General features: G+C 37.1%; 1 protein-coding gene across 8 annotated transcripts; it reads right to left on the bottom strand.

The window, feature by feature from the left end:
- Positions 1–783: 783 nt before the first annotated feature.
- znf618 (zinc finger protein 618) lies at positions 784–21,570 on the bottom strand. Of its 8 annotated transcripts, none has more exons than XM_077737565.1 (15): positions 21,168–21,570; positions 15,205–15,481; positions 14,141–14,218; positions 13,602–13,643; positions 12,855–12,944; positions 12,451–12,531; positions 10,798–10,887; positions 10,078–10,167; positions 8,588–8,665; positions 8,020–8,064; positions 7,424–7,501; positions 6,926–7,087; positions 5,475–6,568; positions 4,800–5,279; positions 784–4,591 (listed from the first exon to the last, which is right to left on the bottom strand). In XM_077737565.1, the coding sequence occupies exons 2-15, from the start codon at positions 15,452–15,454 to the stop codon at positions 4,466–4,468; spliced, it is 2,784 nt and encodes a 927-aa protein (XP_077593691.1). In that variant the 5' UTR covers positions 15,455–15,481; positions 21,168–21,570; the 3' UTR covers positions 784–4,465. The 8 variants fall into 8 exon arrangements, with proteins under 8 accessions (XP_077593691.1, XP_077593688.1, XP_077593687.1 ...); XM_077737562.1 differs by having other exon boundaries at positions 13,584–13,643; XM_077737561.1 differs by having other exon boundaries at positions 15,151–15,481.
- Between the last annotated feature and the right edge of the window lie 1,277 nt (positions 21,571–22,847).

Raw genomic sequence — 22,847 nt, forward strand, 5'->3', positions numbered from 1 at the left:
CTTGGATCCATAACTGGAGTGTAATTTTGTTTCTATTCATTTAATAAGAATATAGATATAATAAATTTCATCATGAATGCATCTATTTACATTAAATTACTTGATAAATCTGACTGAAAGTTAAAATTAATTACAAAACAATTTCAGCTTTTAAAAAGATATAGCCAATACATTTGCATTGCAACATGGTTTTAAAAAGATTAGAATTCATAAGCACCTCTGGAACAAATTGTAAAATATTAAATTAAATCCTAAAGGAGGCACTGCCATCTAGTTGTTGTGTAATAGAAAGACCACCTCTTATTTCCCCTACCATTGATTTCATCCATTTACATTTTCTGTACCGTTTATCCTTACAAGGCAATACATAGATTAAATGAATTTAATACTATATTGAAAACTACAATACCTATGGGGCGGCCCTGTAGTTGAGTGTTTAGCGTGTTGGTCCTGGGTTGAAATTCAAGTCACTTCCACCTGTGTAGAGTTTGCATCTGGGCCTGCGTGGGTTTCCTCCGGGTACTCCGGTTTCCTCCCACACTCTAAATTGCCCCTAAGTAGGGGTGTGACTCCTCTGGCCCAGAATCAGCTGGGATAGGCTCTGGCATCCCCTGTTGAGACAGTACCTATGAAATCAACAAAACTCTTGACGATCAATAAAAATATGTTGTATTCTAAATAGTACAATGTCTCTTCTTTGCCTTTCAACTAAGTAAAAAATTTAATTTACACAAACTAAAGATTGGTCTTGTGTCTACTTTGTTTTAACTTAAGCAAACAAGCTTTCAGACACAGATTAGGAGTTTATTCACACATCACATACTACAGTGGGTTATGTAGTTCAGAAACAGTTCTAAACAGCGCTGCCATAAAATGACAAAAACAACAACAACCGAAAAAAAGACACTGAACCCTTACTTTGCCATTATATAAAAATAGTGTTGCTACAAAAGTATAAATTATGTTTACTAATAAGACAACTCAAGAGGCAATCTACACAGGGGAAGAAAAACGACAAAAAAAAGATCGAATGAGTTGAGTAACAGTAGAAAATGAAGAAAAATACGCCTATAAAATAGCATTATAAGCGACACGGTTATAAACCTGATTTGATAATGCAGACAAGAATCCCAAAAAAGAACACATCTCAGTGTTAGCATATTTTACATTTGATGTTTGAATAAGTTAAAAATCAAACTTACAGCGGCTGAGCTAACAGTATCTAAATTGAGTTCTTCGATCATAAGAAAAAACCTTTACATTTTTTTTCCTTGAAATGCTACTGTAGAAAAAAGAGGTATGTTATCGGAGCTTTCTACTGTGTCTGTGAATTGGCGGCGCCCCCTCGTGGCATAAAAACAGCAGTTCTTTCTTATTTACATTATACATCCACGGAATGGATGACGTCGATCGCACAATTGCGACAGCCACCTGATCAGCAGTACCTTCCTTCTAACCCAAGAGGCTCAAATTTAATCTGACATTATAAAAAAAAAAACCTGGCTTTCAACTATATCATATAATCTCATTAAAAAGCATGCATAACTATTTTTGATAGAATTCTCATTTGTAGCGACAAGATAAAACAACGCAAGTTCTAGCGAACTACGCGATGGTCATAATGTGTAACTAATGGCATTTTTGTCCCGGAGCGTATAAATACATACTTTAGAAATGCTATTAAAGATCCCTTCATCTATTTCTGGCACAGGGGAAAAAAACTTCAAATCAGTGAAATTGTGTATTTATTTTTGGACACGGAGCAGCAAAAATAACTGTTAAATATTGAGGTAAAAATTGAATTGGTGTATTCCAAACGGAGTACATATTTCCATTCTCACTTAAAACAGGGGCTAACAGGACAAATAGGCGGAGCCCCTATATAACGGAATTGACGATTTTGGATATTAGCCCCCAGTATTGACATATTAATTCATGTTTAGGCAACTTGAATTGTGTGGCGTGGTTTGAGGCTTAATGAAGTGAAATGATTTACAGCAACCAGCAGAGGTGCCGGTGTTTACTCAACTACTTTAGGGTCCACCGAAGAAGGGCTTTGTTATTAGTTAGTTTACAAAGCATTAATAACCCCATCACACAAGAATTTAAACATAACAAATATAATAATGAAATTAGATGGAAAATCCTATTAAAATAAGAAATGCCAGAAAAATGTATTACAATAATAAACAACTCATTATTCTCTTTTTGAAATAAATGTGTACTATTTATTTTAAATTAATCAACTCTTATTTTTCTATTGTATTGATTATTTATTTGATTTGCTATGTGTATGTTTATTTCCTAAATTATATGATTATATGTTTTCATGTATTTTTATATGTGCAGTATATACTTTTGTATACATACTATTTTTATGTACTTAAAGATTCCTCCATTGCTTCATGTATATTCGTTAAATGTAAATTCAAGTATAAAGGGGTTAAAAGGACACAAGCATATCGGGAAAATCCGCACCCCTGTCGCCATAGTAACGAAAGCCAGGCTGGCTATTGACCCAGAATATGAGCCGAGGCTCTGAACGGTCTAATCAGGAAGACGTGAAAATAGTGCATGTGGAATACTGCAATTATTCATACTTTGTGCACTTCAAAAAAAAAAATAAAACCACGGGCAAATGTACAGTAAATACAATAGCTGCGAACTGCATGAAAAAAATGGTGACAATGTGAAATAAAAATGTCCTAAAATGTCTACAACTATCATTAAGATAAAGAAATCCATAGGCTATATTTAAACTTAAATTTTGAAGATGTAAAAGTTCTATTAATTCATTAATTTCCGACTTATCAGGTTATCCTTCAAAACGCAGACACACTCAAAAATCTATTTCTGAATAAACTAAAAATCAGTGTAATATAAAATTGGTGAAATACATTGGAATACAAAAAAAATATTAAAAATGGTGCAGTGGAAAAAGTATGGGTGCATTATTTAATCTTAATTTGGATATCAGACTAACTGTTTGAATCGAATACTACAGAATACATCATTATCGAAATATTTTATAAAGGAATTTAACAGTTATCAGTGCCTTGAAAGGTCAAAATATGCTGTGACTTTAAATGAGTTTGTCAGTAGATGTCCGATCCATTTAAAATGGGTGGGAATGGTCATTTGCTGCCACCCTCTCATATTAAATGAATTGGGCATCCAATCAAATGATTGGCTGTGACAAGATTGGATAGAAACAGTTCAATGTAGCCTATTTGGTTGAGGCTTTCTTAATGGGCAATACTTTTTTAAACCTCAGCAATACATTTCATAGCAAAATACTCGATAAAACAATTGAAAAATAATAATAAATAAAACATAAAGATCAACTGTGACGGCCTTTGAGTGGCTGGGCACCGGTTTAGGGTGTTTGCCACTCCATGCCCATATTAAGCTGGGATTGGCTCCAGCACCTCCCACGACCAAAATAAATCCATTGATACTTTACCAAGAGTTGTTATTACTACATTCTGGTCAGCGTATGAATCACAAATCTTATTGCCCTGAAGGAATTAACATATGAAGCCCTGCTTGGCGAAGACTAAACTGTAGGGTTTAAAAAAAAATAAAATAAAAAAAGACAAAGAGTCCTTCGAGTAACCCTATTTACCAGAACAATGGCTATTCCAATGACTGTTAACCTTTAAATAACAGTGGAAAAACCACATACACTAGAAGCGAAAGGAACCTAGTATGTTTCTTAACAGTGACGTAGCAAAACTGCTGTGTTTAAATACATTAAATACCCAAAGTATGACAGTTACTGTGAACGAAAAAGAACCCCCCAAAGGCTGCTTGCCTGTCACGGAAACCTTAGAGTCGAGTAAGGTGGCCTTACACATCCAGCAGTGTGAAAGAATGACTAGTTTTACGATATGTGAACCGAGTGATCCAATGGGCTCTTTGCATAAAAGCGTCAGGCCCTTTTTCATCTTACGTTTTGGCCTTTAAGCAGAAGTCGATAATTGGATTACAGAGATATACCAGGTTCAATTGTTTGTTGATGAAGCAAAATGAATAAATTATATGAAGGAAATCTATCTTAAAATCATCTCTAAAGCATTAGTAAAATCACTTTTCTGTTTATAACGAAACAGACCGACCGAGCAGCTTTTGTTGTTTTTGTGCCAAGAGCCCATTTTGATGTACAGTAAATGTAAGTTGAATACAACCAGCTGATAAGCGAATGATGAAAAGCATGAGATTGTTTCTAAAGCTGACTATACTTTACTTTTAATATTAAAAGAGGTGAATGGCTTAGCACATTTGGGGGGGAGGCTGATTGGAAAGGGAAAAAAAAAACAAATAAATCCCAATCTGTGTGCCATTTGCACAAATTTTGGTAGCGAGTGAAAAGGTGCAAAAAGGCAGTAAAAATTCAGAATTCCATTTGTGTGAAAATGATATACTATATTCACTGCAAAAGCTACAGTATCCATCCCCTCCAACCTTACCTGTCATCCTGTAAGTCTAACAGCATGTAGCCTTTAAAGCAGTCGTCAAGTCGGACCAGAGTAGCTCCCCTGACACTCAAACAGCTACCATTTCGTCCCAAAAGCACTGATTTTGTCCATGTCTGCGTGTCATACAATAGGTGATGAGCCTTACTGTTCCAAGCACTTTCTACCTAAAAAAAATCCATTATTTATCTGGCCATACACATTTATGTTTAAAGTCAATCTAATCCTACATCAATATAAGTCTCTGGTGGGAGGCAAAGATTTGGTCAGTTAGCCCATGTTGGACCGAAGGAAAATGAGTTTGTTCATTTCTTCTGCCGTTACCTGCTGCCTCCTCTTCATGGCCAGACTCTGCTCGCACACTGTTATGCATTCGCTCCGCACACCCACCGCCGGCACGGCCAGGAGCCACAGCGCCAGGCGGGCCAGCCTCGGGAACTTGTCACCCACCGTCGAGCTCCAATAGTGGAAGAGATCGGTGGTGCCCTGGAGGAGAGGTTCGGCCAGATACTGGAAGATTTCTTGCCTGACCAGGCTGTGACTGTCATCGTTAGCCGACAGTGTCAACCTGGTGAGGCCGCCGTTGTTTCCGGCCCCTTCGACTCGGGTTATTTTGGGCATCGGCGGGCCGTCGTTGTCCCGCTCCTCACCACACGACGCCCCGGCGCCGGTCATGCCTCCGTCCCTGGGTTCGGCGGTAAGTTCACACGCTCGGGCAATGATTTCCTCGTGCTGGTAAGCTGGAACTGAACGCAATTTAAGCTGAGGGTCCAACACCATTGCCACCTGGTGGGCCCTCTCAACCTGTGAAAAAGGTGGGATGCTTTTGTTATGCTTTTTTAGTACTTTAGTAATGATGGATGCATCAAGTCTCATAAAAGGTTAGATCTTTATAAAATCTTTTTTAAAGTATTTCAGTTCTTTGCTCACTCATATCAAAGGATTAAAAGCAGTATTTTTGTTGTAAAGTCCAAACGAGGTAAGTTTAGAAACACGCACCTTGAAGTTCTCCTTCAGGGCTTCTAAGAAGTAGTGGCACAATTTGCTGGCCATGCCAGTTCCCGCCTCCCCAGCTTTGGAAGTGAAGAATTTCTCCAAGCGAAGGTAAACGGGAAGCACCTGCTGCAGGGTGGGCCTCCTCTGGCTGCTGAGTTCCAGTGCCGCCAGGCGCAGAGGGGCCAGCAGACAAGTCAACGTGCCGAGCAAATGCTTGTTCAGGCCCTGGAGCAGCGGCGCCGTGGACTTGTTGCGTCCGTACGTCTCACAGATGTGCTCAAAGTGGGAGTGGACATGCAGCAGAGCCTCGGCTGTTTGGTCCCAGCAGGGAGGGGTAGGGCAATGGGCGGGGCTGCCTGGAGTTCCTTCTTCGGTGGTGCTTGGGGACGTGTTGGAATACTGTTCCTGCCTGAGTGCCAGTGTGGTGGAGGCGGAGATGTCTTTGCACGTGGCAAGGAGATCGGCCAACTCGTGAAGCCCGCGGGCCTGCAGGCTGCGCTTCCCCAGGACGGCCTGGACCACGGCGCCAAGCGAACACCCCGCACAGCGCAGGCATATTCTGCCCCTACCTCCGAGTGGGGAAGCCCCTAACCCAGCCGCCGATACACGGGGCTCTGCCACGTACACGGTGCGGATGTCTGACATCACAAACTCAGAGAGAACATTCTGGACCCAGTGGTGAATCTGATCCGGCCCTTCCCTCAGCTCGGCCTCCCTCACACCGAGCACATATCGTTTGAGTCTCGAGCCCTCCACCTGGTACGCCGTCAGAACGTAGCAAGCATCCGGTCCTGATGTCTGGGAGTGGCAAGTGACAGCGATGCCCAGTGAGGCGTTAGAGCCGAGAGCGCATGTCACCTTAACTTTGACCTGGTTGTACATGCGGGGAAGCTGACGAAGCGCCAAGGCGCTCATGTTTCCGAGGGCGTCGCGGGTGGAGTAGGCGCCGTGACGTGCCCCCGTGTCTACCAGCGTTTGCGCCAATTTGAGGAAGTCCTTGCTATTGAGCACGTTGATCATGTTCAGATCAGAACACATTACCCGTAAGAGCCGCTCAGCCACCTGCAGACGCTCCTTCTCAGGTAGCCCGTTATTGTCTGCATGCATGGAAAGAAATATCAGTTAGGATGACAAAAATAGATCCCAATGAATCTCAGCTATGATAAAGCCTGTACATGATACTTTTTGGGCGTCAGAAATCAGGCCCATAGACATTGTTTTGGATCAGATTAGATTTTTTACATGTACAGTAATCCCTCGATTATCGCGTCTTCACTTATCGCGAATTCACTACTTTGTGATTTTTTTCCCGTAATTAATTATTATCATTTTTTTAAGTCCATAAAAATGTGAAAATTCATGCTGAATCTCGTAAACGGAAGCCACATTTGCTACTAGGACTCCTAGGACTTTTAAAGTTCATAAAAATGTGCAATAATATTATAAGAACTTACGACTGATATTGTGGTTCCTCTGGACGAGATTTTGAGGTTGAATCTGTAGTTTAACTGAGGGGTGAGGGGCCTGAGCTGGAGACACTCTCCAGAGCGGCTCCTGAGGACCCGAGGCTGAGGAGGGTTTTGGAGAGTCTCCTTTGGTATGATTCTCGTTGTCAGCTGAGGGAAGGCAGAAAAACAACATAGTCAGATAAGATATCTGACTCTTGAAATAAACCCTTTTGCAACCCATGGCTCTTTTCATCCTTCTGTTGTGCATTGAAAGGACTTTGTTGAATTGAAAGGACTTTGTCACTAAAGCACGTCTAATCTATTTGAATGATGAATGAACAAAAAATTATCGGAACCGGGACTCCAAGAACCAGATCTTCAACAACCGCATGAGCAAAGCTGACATGTTTGTTTGTACAGACTTTCGCATGTAGTGCAGCCATTTAAAACTCTGTGTTTGCTTCGCTGCTGAGCTTCAACATGCATTTGTGAGAGTGGACTCACCAGCGTGCGACTGCATGTGCTCCAGCAGGTTGTTGTAGAACTGGAACTGGATGCCACAGGCACCACAAGTGTAGGGTTCTAAAAATCACAAGGCCCAGAAGAGAGTTGACTCTCTCATCGGTGACAAAAATGCAGATATTAATGCATCTGTCCACTCAGTTGCCTTTTTTTACGGCCTTATGCCAACTGTAGGCCTAGAATACAAACTAGGTCGCACTAATTGTCATCTTTTTTGTTTTCCTCCCACTGCTGAACGCTTCTATGGAAGATGCAGCTCGCAAAATCCTTAAGTTTGGAAACTAAAATGTATAGGTAATTGCCCTTTTTCACTGGATGGTGTTATCATGTTCCTCTTATTCTTTGTGTTCTCTGAGGGGAGGCTAATGGTGAGTTCCCCCAAAAAAAACGGGTCAAAGCCTCCATGTATAGAATTAACTTATATTCATGCCATGAATAATTTCTCCCAGCAATGATGAATTCAGGGAAAATGTGCAAAAGATGCAAAATGGCTCAAAGAGAGCCAAAAATGAAAGAAAATAGAGAGTTGGGTGCGCACCATGTAAGTATATTTTAGTAAGGCATGGGCTAGCACTTACTCTGAGATGTAGGGAAGGAAGTAGCCACCAGAGGGCTCGGAGTGCCTGTGAAGAAGAGAAGGATGAAGGTTAAGTCAATAAAGTCCATTGTGGCGCATGCTTTCTTCATTTCTTTTGACGTCTTAATTGACCTTGCAAAACTGCCATAGACATTTATTGTACAAGAAAAAAAGAAGAAAAAAAACAGCCATGGAGATAAATTATGGCAGTGAAAGGAAAAAAGCAGAAAAGAGGGGAAATTATTCTGTTTCCACTGATGATAGTTTGGGGTAATAATACAATAATAAATAATACATAACTTCTATACAACATACACCTACTTAGCATACTGCTCTGCTGATAGAAACGTTTTTTGCAGGCTATAATGTGGCTCTTCGTACAGAATATAATGACATATAGTATTCATTCTGCACATTTGTACAACATTGGAAAGCGTTAAAATGTTTGTGTCATGTTTGTCCTCCTGCAGAAACTATATTAAAACAAGAAATATATTTCACATATATTTCCACATTAAGGTTTGAAATTCACAGGTTAAGCAAAGAAAAAAGGTACAAAAATGACTCACCACTTGAATTCTGTGAACTGTTTGTGTCAACCAGGCTAGACTGTAATGCATTCTCAGGTTTCCGTCTGAACTGACTGCCTGAATAAAAGCAAAAACAGCAAAGGCTAATTAGAATGCTGTGTACGGTGTATATTTCAAAGATATTTCTTTTTATAATGTTGAAAGCCACCGTGAAAATAAATGATATGCAATTTTAATCCTAGTTTACAGTATGCATCAAAAGTTGTGAATTTAATCAGGCTCTCAGCATCTCATCAAAAGATTCCCAATGTTAATATCACATTTAAATGATCTTGAATTATAGCTCTTCACTTCATCTTTTTGACCCATAAAAAAGGAGGGGTGGGAACGTGCACATGCTTTAAATAGCTCTTTACTGCAAAGTGCTCATCAGCGAGGACTTTGCAGAGGGTTTGGGCTTGTCATGTATCAAAAAAAAAAAAACAATGCACGATATATAGCATTAAAATAAATGGATAGATGTATTTTCTGGACTATAAATCACACTTGTTTTCAGTTAGGCCGGGTCTGCAGCTTATTTATTTTATTTTTTACAATTTTTGTCACCCCTCCCCTAAACAAAACAAGAAACCCACTGCCGTCAGTAATAAAAAAATTAAAATACTTGCAAAATCTATTTCTACCATCGGATTTTTTCCACTTGCGAGCCTGTGCTTCAGCAGTGGAAAACTATTATTATTTTTACTTGCTGCCGCCGCCCATTCTGCCAGTGAAAGAAAAAAAAAAAGATTCAAGCGACTTTGTTGCACACATGCCAGACAACATCTGAAAGTTATTCACACTACCTTAACACAACTACACGAACCCAAGCTAATATGGGAGGCAGGAAACAATCGATGGCAAAAAGAAGGTGCTTAGGAAGTTACAACTTGGAAACATGTAGTTCAAACACACAATCATTGAAAATCCCTCATACCCAAAATTGGAAGAAAAAAAACATTCCACTTTTGTAAACGCGATTGACAAATAACAAAAACAAAATTGCACTAGTGGAAATGGGCTTCTTGTTTTGTTGAGAAAAGTTTGCATTTTTTTGTGGCAGAACTTGGTTTCCATAAAAAATATCGTATATTAGTTCATTTGGGAATAATTTTATATGACCTGTTTTGTCTTCTATGTATACAGACCAAAACTAGGAGTTAATGCACTAATTAAATAATGTAGTTTAGTGTTTTAATCAGCATATTCATCCGACAATATTGTTAATTTTGGATATCTTAATAGCTGGTTTAGTCCAGAGCAGTAACCATTCCTAGTCATAAAACCATAAACATACAGTTCTGGTAATAGAATAGAAATCCCAAGTAGGATCACTTTTAAAGCGTGTGATGTGATACTTTTAAATTAATTATTTTTTTGTGTATAAAATGTAACTAACAACAATTATTCAAAAGGCCCTCAGGCATTTAAAAAAGTAATTGTTGTGCTGCCTTCTAACAGTGCAAAATGAAGGGGAAATCCGTACTTACTCTTTATCTTATCAGTTTGGCTGTGGCTAAATTTACTCATGTCCAAGCTTCCACACTCTTGCACCCGAGATGTCTTCAAATCAAAGGAACCTAAGAGAAAACAAATGTACTTTAATAGGAGCATGAACACAAGCTTTAAGGAGTACTAATTTTTTTTTAGAATAAGATTAGGGTCTTGATTTAAACATACTGCCTCCTGACTACCAGTATTCAAATTTGTCCTCCTAATAATAATAACAATAAGAACAATAACAACATTAATAATAATAAATAATTGCTATTATGCTTGGGACTTTTTTGCTATTGTGGGTGGCTGCAATGGAGGGCATTCAGACCATACCAATGATACCAAATTTCTTTTGCAGTATTCCAATTACTTCATATAGATTGGGGAAGTTCAAAATAAATGTGATTGGACAACATTGTTTTTCCTGGTAGTCAGGAGAGAAACTATGGAAAAATCGATCACAACATGTGCCTTTTAAATCACAATAATACATTTTTAATAGTTTGAATGTGACAGCTTCTCCCCAACTCATTTTATTTTTTAATCGACTTGTGAGCCCACCCAATCAATTATTGGCTCTAGCAGGATGTGGCATAAGAAGAGATTAACATTTTTAAAAGAATAATTATATGCTCATTATTTGAGGCGATATTTTAAAGAAGTGCAGATAACAATGCAGCATTAAGGAACAATAAAAACAACAAAAAGCTCACTCATGGGTGTGTGAAGGGCGACGTGCTCCTGGTATGGGTTGAAATATTTGTACTGTTTCCCGCAGAACTCGCAAACAAAGCTGCCCGTTTCTGCAGAAGAGAAGAAATCAAATATTTTATTCTTTAATCAAAACCAAAATAGAACCCTCATTCAACTATATATTTATAGTTTCCGGCACAATGTATAGACCAGTGTATCCCAACCTTTTTTGAGCCGAGGCACACTTTTTGCATTGAAAAAAATCTCAAGGGACACCACCATCTGAAAATCTTTGTCGCCTATATTTAAAATAGTTATTCTCATCGAAGTTTTATCAGCAGAAATCGCATCCAAAATTATTCCAAAATCAAATTTTTCACAATGACCTAATGTCACGGAAATTTGGCCTGTGGACCCTGAACAACTTCCGGTTTGAGTGATGCAAATAACCAAGTAAAGTTATTGATCGCATCATTTTATGATTTTTCTCTAAATATTACTTAAATCTCCTAATATTCCGCAAAAAAAAATTGTTCTCACACAGACTTTACGTCGGCAAAAGTTGATGTCCTAGAAACCAGACAACTTCCGTTTCGACTTAGAGAAAGAGCAAACAAATTACTGTTTGACAACTTGAATCAAATAATAGTATAATCTACAATTTAACGTCCATCATATTTTGATTTGATTCTTGTAATAGTTCCTTTATAATCTCCTTATATTCATATAAATTTTTCTCTCTCAATATCACATTGTATGACTTCTTGCAATTTCCCACGGCACACCTGACCATTGCTCACGGCACACCAGTGTGCCGCGGCACAGTGGTTGGGAAACACTGGTATAGACAACAACCTACAGAATACCTGTGGTGGTCAATGGAAAATGTACAGTAATATTATACCCCAAAAAAATGACATTTGCTCAAAAGTAAAGATATGTGATTAACTATTAATACTTCCAAACTGCTGCACATGAATTTAGGATAATATCATTAGTAATAATGAAAAATATGTTGCTATTTTCTATTGTATTGCATGCATTATTCACACAGGGTTGGCAGGGGGAGCAAATTAACCAACAATTGCATGGAGATAGGGATATCTTGTTTGCAGATTAGTGATGGTACTACTATGACATATGGAATCTCATCAATGTGGCAAGTCAGAGCATATCGGGTGCCAGTTGCTAGCCAACATGTGCTTTAAAAGAAACTGGTCTAAGGTAAGGAAAGAGCCTCCCAGTCAAAATGATTTGTACTGTTATTGGACTCAATAGTAGTCAAAGTCAATTTTGAAAATAACAGAGTCGTTTGATCAGTTGGAAGATGTAAATACAAGTATGACACAATTACAATTTGATTAATATAAAAACAGCAATGTAAAAAAAATACCATTGAGTTAATTTCTGAACTAAAACATATTTTAAAGCAACTTAGTCTATGTCAAATTAGAATGACAAATGGATTAAATTTATTTGAATTAGCCTGTAAAATGACTAAAGGGACCAAAACTAAAAAATCTATTCTGTTTTGAATGCTTAATGTACACCAGTTTTTATTCACTCAAGATGTACTGGATAGTGGTTTAAGATGAAATGGAGGTGATAATGTACGATATGTGAGGTACATACAAATGTTCTGAAGTGTGAAATTAAGATATTAAATGTCCTACTTGGTCCAATTTTATGATAGGATTCAATCGGCTCCTCCTCTTTAAGGCCATCGATGGGTATCATGACCTGCTCATAAGGATCTAAAGGAGACAAAGCAGAGGATGGAGTACAAATTAATCACATTGGAGCTGAACCAATCTCCGCTATGGTTAAATAGTACAAATTTAACGGAAATATACAGTAGCAGGGTATTAAAGATACATTCTGAAATGAATTTACTTTCCACTTAGATCATGAATGATTATGCTGATGTTTAATTATAATCACCAACAATTTCTTCAATTCATTTAGCTGTAAACCTACTTCAACTATGAATAAAGAATTACTCAGGGATATTATAGTTTTATCTTATTTTCAGATTCTGTTAATTCCAAATGATTCCGATATTTTTTTTTCCTGTTACCATCCACTGCGTGCAGGTCACGGTGTTCCTGGAAGCAGCTGTAGTATTTATACTTCTTTCCACAGATGTCACAGGAATAACGGAAGCCACCTGAAGATAGAAAAATAATAAAGAAATGGATTGGAATATTTTTGGTTCAGACTTACACATATAAAAAAAATTCTCGGTCAAATAAAATTATTTGTCTTCTGAATATATAGTAAATCCACTTCCAATGTAAAATTAAAGGTAAACAATTAATGCTAAAATTATAAATTCTGCACCTTCTATATTTTGCAGACTACGATTTATATGGAAGGTGTTGAACTGGAGGGACTATATCAGGGGTCGGGAACTTTTTTGACGAAGAGAGCCATAAACAATTCATATTTTCAAACATTATTCCTTGAGAGCCATACTCAGAATTTAAAAGTAAAAATACATGAAAATGTGAGCATTTATTATTCATTTTACCACTTTGAAAGTAAAAAAAAAGTCTGAATTCTTTTGAGAACATTATTTCACTGTTGCTAATCAATGAGAGTGGTGTGTTGGCGACTTCCCATATTTCCCATATTTTACCACACAGGTTCACGGGGAACCATATACACCCATCAAAAGAGCCACATATGTCTCCCGAGCCATAGGTTCCCTACCCCTGGACTATATTATGACAACACAGTACGATCATATAGGAGTTTTATCATTCCTAATGGAAAAAAAATACTCACTGTTAGAAAGAATACTCACTGTTAAAAGAATACTCACTGTTGGGCGTTGGTTGTATTTCGGCAACCATGTGCTCAGACTCTGAAATGAAGAGGAAAGGAAGTCTTAGGCCAATAAGTCCAAAGGAAACATATACATATTTTTAAAGATTAATTACCATAATTTAGTAATTATTTGGCCAAGTCTAGTTTACAATGATTTTTGGGGATCTGGGAGCGTAATAGAGGCGCCAGAGTTTTTAAACTATAAGAACCAAGTGAGTAAAAAGGCTATGTAGAAAATCTTGATGTGATAAAGATTGGTTTCCATACCCAAAAATTAATTTAAAAAAAACAGCTGTCAGAACTAATCCAATAGATTTTTTCCATATTTTTTTATCAGTAGCACAGATAATAAAGGAAGGTTGAAAAATAGAATGTCTTAAGTATTAAATGCAAAAGCAGTTCAAATGAATTGGATGTCTACTAGTGAGAAACTGAATTCAAAGCCGTAGGATGACAAGCCACATGAGTAGATGTTCATCAATGGCATTTAAAAGATAAATCAAAAATAATAAAATATGAAATGTTCATTCTTACCTCTATGCGCTCTGACGTGCGTCTGAAAGCAGTTGTAATACTTGTATTTCTTTCCACAAACTCCACATACATAAGAACCTGAAAAAATAAAAACAAAATTGGTATTAGCAATAGAAATAATTGGGTTGCATGCAATGCAATGTGAATGGAACTTTTGGTTTTTTTCCTGTTATTTAGGTACAGACTATGTATTTGAAGGGTACAGTCTTGTCAAATAAAATGCTTTGTAAGATTAATCAGTTTTCATCTAAAAGGGGAAAAATATGAACTATTTAGCATCATCTATATTTTACTAAGAAGTAAATGAAATCAATAATGCACGACAAATTATTGATTAAAAGAGAAGTTATTTGTCACTATCTTCATTATAGTAGAACAAATATATTTATTTTATTTTTGGGGGACTATTTAATAAACTTGAAATTGTGAAACCAGTGCTTTTTAAATGGTGGGCTTTGATTCTTATGGAACATGCTTTTTGTGTATAATTTTGGCCATACTATATTGTGTAACCACGTCAACTGCAGTTAGTGGCACAACCGTCTGGATCGAGAAGGCCTTTTTTGCATCAACCTATTTTTCCTTTTTAATTACCTTTTATAACCAAATCTGTTTTTTAAGACAATTTTTTTAAGTCTATTATCCTCAAATATCGTCTTTTAAACATCCATCGTCTTAAAATATTGGCAGTCGGCCCAAAAAATGTTCGTATAGTCATCTGCCTTTAAATATCCTATATCAGTCGACCTCTAATAGACACCATGAAAACAGATTGTGGTTATTCACCTATTACTGCTTAGAACCAATTAACCACGATAAACAAGGTATTACTGTATGTATGTAACATATAAATAGTAATGGTGGAGCACTAATTGTTAACATTATGCTCTGATTCCCAGCAGTACTTGTAACTCAATTCAGGTCCTGTCCAAAAGCTTGGCAAACCTTCATCTTTCGGTCTAAAGGGAGCACTAAATGTTTGTGCGGTATGTATACATATGGTCACACACCTATGCATGAGTCTGTGCTCTTGGTTGGAGGTGGAGTACCAAGGGCAAACATACCCTCGGTCTGGCCCCTGCGAGATCCGCCTCCGCTCCCTTTGGCGTCGTTTCCGCCGATAACGACGCAGATCTCCGCCGGGTTGGCGTCACCGAATGTGCCGTTAGTCGTCTCGGCGGTGCCCGGTTCTTTCTTGATCGTGACCGGAGGCGAGGTAGAAACCTGGCGAATGACGGCCGAGGTGGAAGGGGGACCGTTGCTCCCACTGCTCCCAGGCTCCTTGTCGGGGTTGGGTGACTCTAGAGCACTCATGACTCCGCCTTCTCTGACGCTGAACTACTGTATGATTAACGACAGAGAAGCAGACAAAGTCATGCATTTATGAAATAAGTCAAGATAATTAGGTAATAATTGAGCTGAGACTATGAAAGGGCATTGGCAACAAGCCATTTGACAATAAATTATTGAACCAATATAAGAACCGGTTTCGTTTTTGTGAGAATCCAAAAAGCATTCCGCCCCCTTTTTTTTGTTAATGTGATATGAATAAAACATTGTGCTTTCATTCGCAGTCCTCTGTTCTTATTATTTCAGCGAATAATTTATGAATCCTAATGAAAGAAAATAAGGCACAGAAAAGTGTTGATTGTAGGTGCTTGTAAAAATTTGAATTGTTTGGCCTTGGTTCATGTTTGCGTTCTAGTGCACTTTAACGTACAACTCCCGATTCCCAACCCGAGTTTTGCGGCAACAACCGTATTTTAGATGAAAGACTATTAAATATGCAGCAGGAAGTTTTTTTTCTACATTTTCTTTTTATATTAGTCATAATTTTTCATTTTATTAGATTCCCTTGCGCGTGCCGCATATAATCATTGATTAGCAACAGCATAACAATGTTATTAAAATAATTTAGATACTTATTGTACTTTAAAAGTGTGGCGATGTCCAAAAACTCACATTTATTTTTACTTTAATATTCTGGAGACGGCTCTCAAAGAATTACATTTGAAAATATGAATAATTTATAGCTCTCTCTTGGTCAAAAAGGTTTCCGACCTCTGGCTTATCTGATAGTCTACAATTGACATATCTCGAATGGTTGGTTTAGGATAAAATGAGTGGACACTCAATTACTGCGACCCTTCCACATGAAATGGATTGGACATCCACTAGGGATGAAGTCATTTAAATTTACAGCAAAAGGACAAATGGACGTCTATCTTTATCTTAGGAAGGGCTAAATGTGCAAAATATTACACAGTGCTGTGTCACAATTGAAAACTAAATCTTGGAAAGTAAATATTGCACATTATCGGGACGTTACTTTTAATACTTGCCGAGACCAATGACGGCAATAGGCGTCAATGAATGGTAATGGTGCAACACTACTTTTATCAGGTTTAAAATTGTACTAAAATTGCCTATTTTTTAAGCCATTTTACTATTTACTTTTGGCTTGCCTTTGTTCTGATTCATATATTGGTAACTGGATCAAATTAACAAAACAAAGAAATATAACAACACTCAATTATGTGCTTTGAATGTGGGAACAAGTTTTTGGAGCAATTTAAGGAGGATTAAAAAATAAAATGAAAGTTTGCAACAATAGTGTTGCTTTATTTATTTACAGATATGTTGGAAATACTCGAACTGTGAGAAAAAAACAAGGTTGTATCTCCTAAAAAAAGAAACTTTCATTTTTCTATTAGAATGACCTTGTTTTTCCCTTTAATAAATGCATCCTTGAATACAGCACTGATTACTGGACCTAATAAATTGTTGTATCACCAAAATGTGACAATCATTATCGTAAACCTTGTACCACAAATGGTAATGAAGGCCAAATATTCCCACCCCTCGTCACTATACATAAAACTGGAAAAATAAAATAGAAATCCAACATAGGTCACCTTTAAGAACGAGCCTAAGAATACTACACCCGATAAAAAAAGCCAAATATAACATCCCTACATTCGATTAAAGTGCTTTCCTTCTTTATTGTACATGGAGCGCCATGTACAATAAAGAAGGAAATCAATCACTTGTAGGAACAAAAAATAAAACAAGCACTAACAGAGGTTGCTGATTTACTTTGCCCCCTAAAAATATCTCTATCCTTTGCAAGTCAAACACACAGGAAAGGAAAATCCAAATATGAAATCTAAATTTGCTTAAGGGCTCAGGAAAATGTTTGCCATCTCAGGGGGGAAGGGGAGTAAAAATAAGAGCGAGTTAAAAATGGAAGACAGACAGGTCATTTCAATCACTGCTTTCTCTTCCTTGGTTTTTATTATTCCGATTCGAGAGTTAAACCTTCCCACCAAATGCACATTTCACTGCCTTTTGTAATAAATGTTTCTAATATGGAGCTCAGCCATCATTTAGAAAAGCAATAACACGAGGAAATACATAAATCCCCCAATGAGGAAACCTTTATTCTAACACACTGTATATACAAACAAGAGACTATGCAACAAACTGGTGTCGTATAAAAATTCCAGTGGTATTCACTCCGCAAACCCCCCATAAAAACATTTTCAATCTATATGTTAATGATGTGAATTAAATTTTAATAAGATGAGATATTGAAAAGCAGACTTGAATCATGCAGAAATAAATCCAGAAAGATCAGGGCCCTAAAATTAGAAATTCAAGACGGCATCCAAACCCACTGCCAGAATCCTTAAAGGCTAGCAGATTAAATTTTTGATGGAAATCAAAATTACACTGCAAACATACGCGGGCGAGGCAAACCTGGCACCATTGTGATTTATGGATTCATTAAACCTGCGCCACTTTCAGCATCCCCCCACCCATTTACCCCCTCCTGTTTTTTTTTTTTACCACTCACACAAATTACATTTGCTTTACTGAATTTTTTTTTTTCTCCCGGAAAAGGGTTCTACCTCCACAAAATGTACAAACTGGGGGTAGAAAAAAAAAACGATTTTGTGTACATAACCACAGCGCGTAAACAAGCCTAATTTTCACTGCTGCAGCAAATGAATGTCCTGATGCATTATTCATCAAACCAATAAGGTTCATTTTTACAAGGAAAGGGAGAGGAAGAAATATGAGCGGAAAGCACGCAATTTTATGCGGCGGCCCTAACCCCTGAAAAGCAATTTCCCAGGGACTAATATAAATTAAGCAATTTTCAGACATTTTCAGCACAGCCGCTAAGAACACAAGAGAACAGTGGATGCCTGCTATGCTCAAAATGGATTCTAAAAGGCTCATTTTAACCCACATCACTCATCCGGAATAGTGCTTAAAAGGACTGGCGGGGAATCAAAAGAAAGCCAATGTTTTTTTTTTTTCCTTTTTCTCTCTTTTCTCTTTTTTTTCAGAAAATACAAACTCGGGTAACAAGTTGATATCGACTAAAAACGGAAACCCACTCACCGACTTGACAAAGTGGTGCTGAAAAGACTGAAAAGTTCAGATCTCTGTTCTCCACTTTGCGTATTAATCAAAAGCACAGTTCTTTTATGCTTTAAAATAATAACAAGGGAATAGAAAACCTCATTTCTGGGGAAATGACATGCTGATGTTCAGCTACTCCTGTAGATTTTTGGTGCAGAAACGTATTTGTGCAACAGACTTCGTGCCGATAAAGGATACCACACCAATTTACACCCTTCTTTCTCTTGTGAATATCCATGTTATCTTCTCCATGTTATTGTTTGATTTGTAACCCTTAAAAAAATCTTCAAAAACATTCTTTTTCCACTCAATTCCAATCTTCTAAAAAAAATAATGTGAATTTCCAATCATAAAACGGATCTGGGACAATCCTTTATATATATATGTACTTATGGATTATTTTTCTGCTTGTAGGCTTTAACTCATTAACTGCCATTGACCGATAAAGACTGCCAATCCATTTCAACTAGGAAGGCTAGCATTGATTGTTCAATATTCTGAGGGGGTTTTCAAGAAGCTTTAATCAGTTCGGGTAAATCCAACTTCTTATTAATTGGACATAGGGTATGTTCAATGTAAATGTATTGCAAAAAATCAATAATAACCTATCCAGTTATGCATGATTTTTTTTAAACAAGCACTTGTGCAAGCCAATTGCAATCCTGTTTTAAAAAATAAAGCACAAAAAGATGGGTTTCCTGGACTTGCACAACAGAAAACCTGAAATTTAAGAAAATAAATGTTGGATATTTCTCATTTTTAAAGTCTACAGAGGTTAACTTCTTTTCATACTTAACCAATAAGAATTTTCTCAATTACTGTAAGCTTTTGAATCCTTTCTTTAACTGATAGTATTTTTTTTGCTATGAAAAAAATATTAGAGAAAATTTGCTATGTTTATTCAAGGTCAGAAACAGCAAGATCAAACTAGGTTTCATCTGGATTCAATTCAGTAAGCACATTTGGAAGCAATTTATATTCAACATGAAAGACATTTTTAAAACCCTTTTACATGAAATTGTATCTGGTTTGGTTTGGGAGGTGTAGTAACATTAAAATGAAAATTCTTACAAATCTGATCATGACTGACCACGAGGAAGCAATTGAAATTTTATGTGGATAATCTTATTTAACATGCTGAGTTACTTTCAGTTCTTTCAAATCTCATCAAAGTAACTTATATAGCAATTTATTCGAACCCTACTGCAACTTCTCCTTTTTTTCAGTCCCTATTTAGAATTTAACACAAATTGAAGGTTATTTTCAAGTGTTTACAACCAAGTGCACAAAATTCTAAAATATTTTTGTGCATTTCCTCATTCATTTTAAATTTCAACTCAATAAAAAAATGCTAATTTTTCCTGTGTTATTCATTGCAATTTTGCAGCAGACTACTTGATTTAACCTGTGGACTTAAATTAAAGGTCAGCATTTAAATTAAATCCAGCAAAATGCCAATCCTGTTCAAAAAATAAACACAATAAAATAAACAGCAAAAGGGAACAGCCTGCAGTGGATTAATGAAGGGAAAAAAATGCAGAATCCCTGCTAGTGATTGTTTTTCCTGCCCTCGATTTTTTTTTGCTGACATTCTTTTTCTTTCTACATTACAGTCCATCTTGTACTACCAGACCAAAATTCCAAATCCTTCCAAATTCCCCAAATATTCAGTGATTAAATCTTTTCTTCTCCACCTAAACAGACCCAAAAGCTGTGAATGCAACAACAGTTAGGAGTAGGCTAAAGTAGCTTTAACAAATTCGTTTATAATTTTAAATTTGTTAGACAAAAGCATTCACAGCCAGAGGGACGAAACACGGGGGAGGAAAAAAAGGCTGACTTGACACCCTGCTGATGAATGCAGATTTTTTTTTAAAGGTCAGTGTGAATTTATTAGGTTGACCATCAATATACATAAATTTTCACTGTGGAAAACTACATCGATTGTAATTTGAGCCATTCCCTTCAAATTGAGACAACAAATCACAAACTGATCAAATTAAATAGACTGATTTAATTTATCTAAAAAGTTACCAACAGGCGGCGCCAATGAGTCACATATTTCAAATATTGGAGAAAAACAGCCATCTTTTTCCGTCCAAACACCATTTTAAGATATTTTAACGTGAAGATCCAAAAGTGTTGTTTTATTATTTGCCTTAGAAGTTAAACGATCGTGGAAATACCAAGATCCGGCTTTAATATGGCTTGAAAAAGGGGGGCGCAACTCCGGAGCCCAGCTCAAATTTGATGGAAAATTCACACAAAAAACATGGCTGCAGGAGGTTTTAGTGTGTGTGCGCGAGTATATAGATCCCCCTTCTCTTTTCGCCCTGCAATTCGCCACCGAAACTGGTTTAGCTGCATTTCCACCACCACTCGATCGAAAAGTTCCAATTGTTAAATCCAGATTTGCGACAAATGAGGATTATTGCGCCTCATCGATGGCTGCACCTGAAAGCGAAATACTAACCCCGAACGAAGCTTGTGCGTCCATTAATCAAATGGAGCAACCATAACTTAACGTTAGTTAGGGTGCTATCGAAAAAAATATGTAATCAAAAAAATTATGATAATAATAAACGAGTTGACGTACCTCCAAAAGCACCGCAGATCATGCAAAAATTCTCCCGAAGAAAACCCCCTCTCTCCGGCCAGGGGTGACTGCAACAACGGCTTCCTCCTCCGGGGGAGGTAAAATGTTAATTAGTTATGAGGAAATTCAAAAATGTTAGACATTTCCCCCCAGTCTTGTGTACCCCCCTCGCCGCCTCCAGACGCTACGTTACATTTTGTAGAGCAAATAACGTAACGCGCCTTCCATCAGACACCAGTCCGGACTGTGTGGGTTTGTGCGATTACGACGCTGGCGCTGGGGGAGGAGGTTGTGTCGCTGTTCCTGGTTGGGATTTTTTTTTTCGGCCGCCATGCACAAGGGCAGATTCCAAAATTGCAGCGCCGGCCTGCAATAGCACACATTAAAAAAGGAAAAATGGTGAGGGGGGTGAAAGTAAGGGAAGAAGGGATGGTGGAGGGGGGGTGAGTTGGTCGATCAAAATTATTTCCGGCGAAGAAGCCATGCAACGTGGGAAATGGAAGATTTTAAATGCCACTTGTTTTGTGTCTGTTTTGCATTATTTTAGAGTAAATTTGGATGCAATCTAACTCTTAAAAATGTACATTCAACCTCTATATTCACTGACTTTTGGAAGGATATCACGAAAACGTCAACATAGCCGGAAAATGTAATAAACTCATCTGTTGTAATGTTTTTGTTGGCCAACATTTTTATTTCAAAACCCAATTCTGATGTTCTATGTTTTTGTTAAGAATTGAATTGTTAGTTTATTTCACTGTGGGATCAAATGCGGGAAAAACAATCACTTTAAAGTATAATTTAAAGTTTTAAGTTCGCCCTGGATATTAAATATATATTACTAGATGTCTAAAGAGGAATTTGGCGGCGTGGGTAACTGACGCACATCTTGCGACGGAGAATTCAACCGATGCTCTATCTATCGCAGTGGGATTTTTTGCAATTAATGATTATATATATAAAAAATGAAGACGCTGGTCCCCATTGGTTTAGAGGGCACATTGGACATCTATTATTCTATTTTAGAGATCTATAGTTTATACCTCCACCACCCTCCTTTCCTGCATGGGACTGTTTGCTTTGCCTTGTTCTATTTTAAGATACCTTCTCTCTTTTTTGTCTGTTTTTGTTTTTTTCCTCATGTTCAAAGTAAGGACAGTGAAATAATGTTTAAGTATGTGTAGGATTTGCGAATTTAATATGCAGTTTAGGCAGTAGAAATTAAATTTGACCCAAAAAAGAATATCATCATAAACATCATTTACTGCTTAATTTTCATTCGTTTTTTTACATATGCATATAACAAAATTAGAGATTGACACATTTTGGTGTGTTTCTTTGATTCTTGTTGATAAAACCTAACAAAATAACATAATACTGTAATTTATAGATGACAGATGAAGGGGACTATTTCTTACCATAACATTCTTTCATTGCTTTAAAAATAACTTTAAAGTAATGAAAGAATACACGTGATTATAATAAATATTTCTCTTCCAAGTTTTACATGAAGTGCGCTGCAGTTCAAAAACAGTTGGGCAACACCATTTAATCACATGGATTTTGTCCTCTTGTTGCATTACTTAAATGCATCCGCAGAGGGCAGCAAATCACAAGGATATCAAAATAAATAAAAAATGAAATAATATTTCACACTGTTACAAAAGAGCTGCTTTTTTG

Source organism: Stigmatopora nigra, chromosome 17 (assembly GCF_051989575.1).
Source record: "Stigmatopora nigra isolate UIUO_SnigA chromosome 17, RoL_Snig_1.1, whole genome shotgun sequence".
Lineage (NCBI taxonomy): Eukaryota > Metazoa > Chordata > Actinopteri > Syngnathiformes > Syngnathidae > Stigmatopora > Stigmatopora nigra.

What these genes read in the sequence shown, in the direction of transcription:
- znf618 (XM_077737560.1), bottom strand. Translation starts at nt 15,454, where the DNA reads ATGAGTGCTCTAGAGTCACCCAACCCCGACAAGGAGCCTGGGAGCAGT. An exon ending in CTATCATAAAATTGGACCAA is followed by an intron (nt 10,888 to 12,450) that starts GTAGGACATTTA and finishes TCTCTTCTGCAG; the next exon opens with AAACGGGCAGCTTTGTTTGC. An exon ending in GAGGAACCACAATATCAGTC is followed by an intron (nt 6,569 to 6,925) that starts GTAAGTTCTTAT and finishes CCATGCATGCAG; the next exon opens with ACAATAACGGGCTACCTGAG.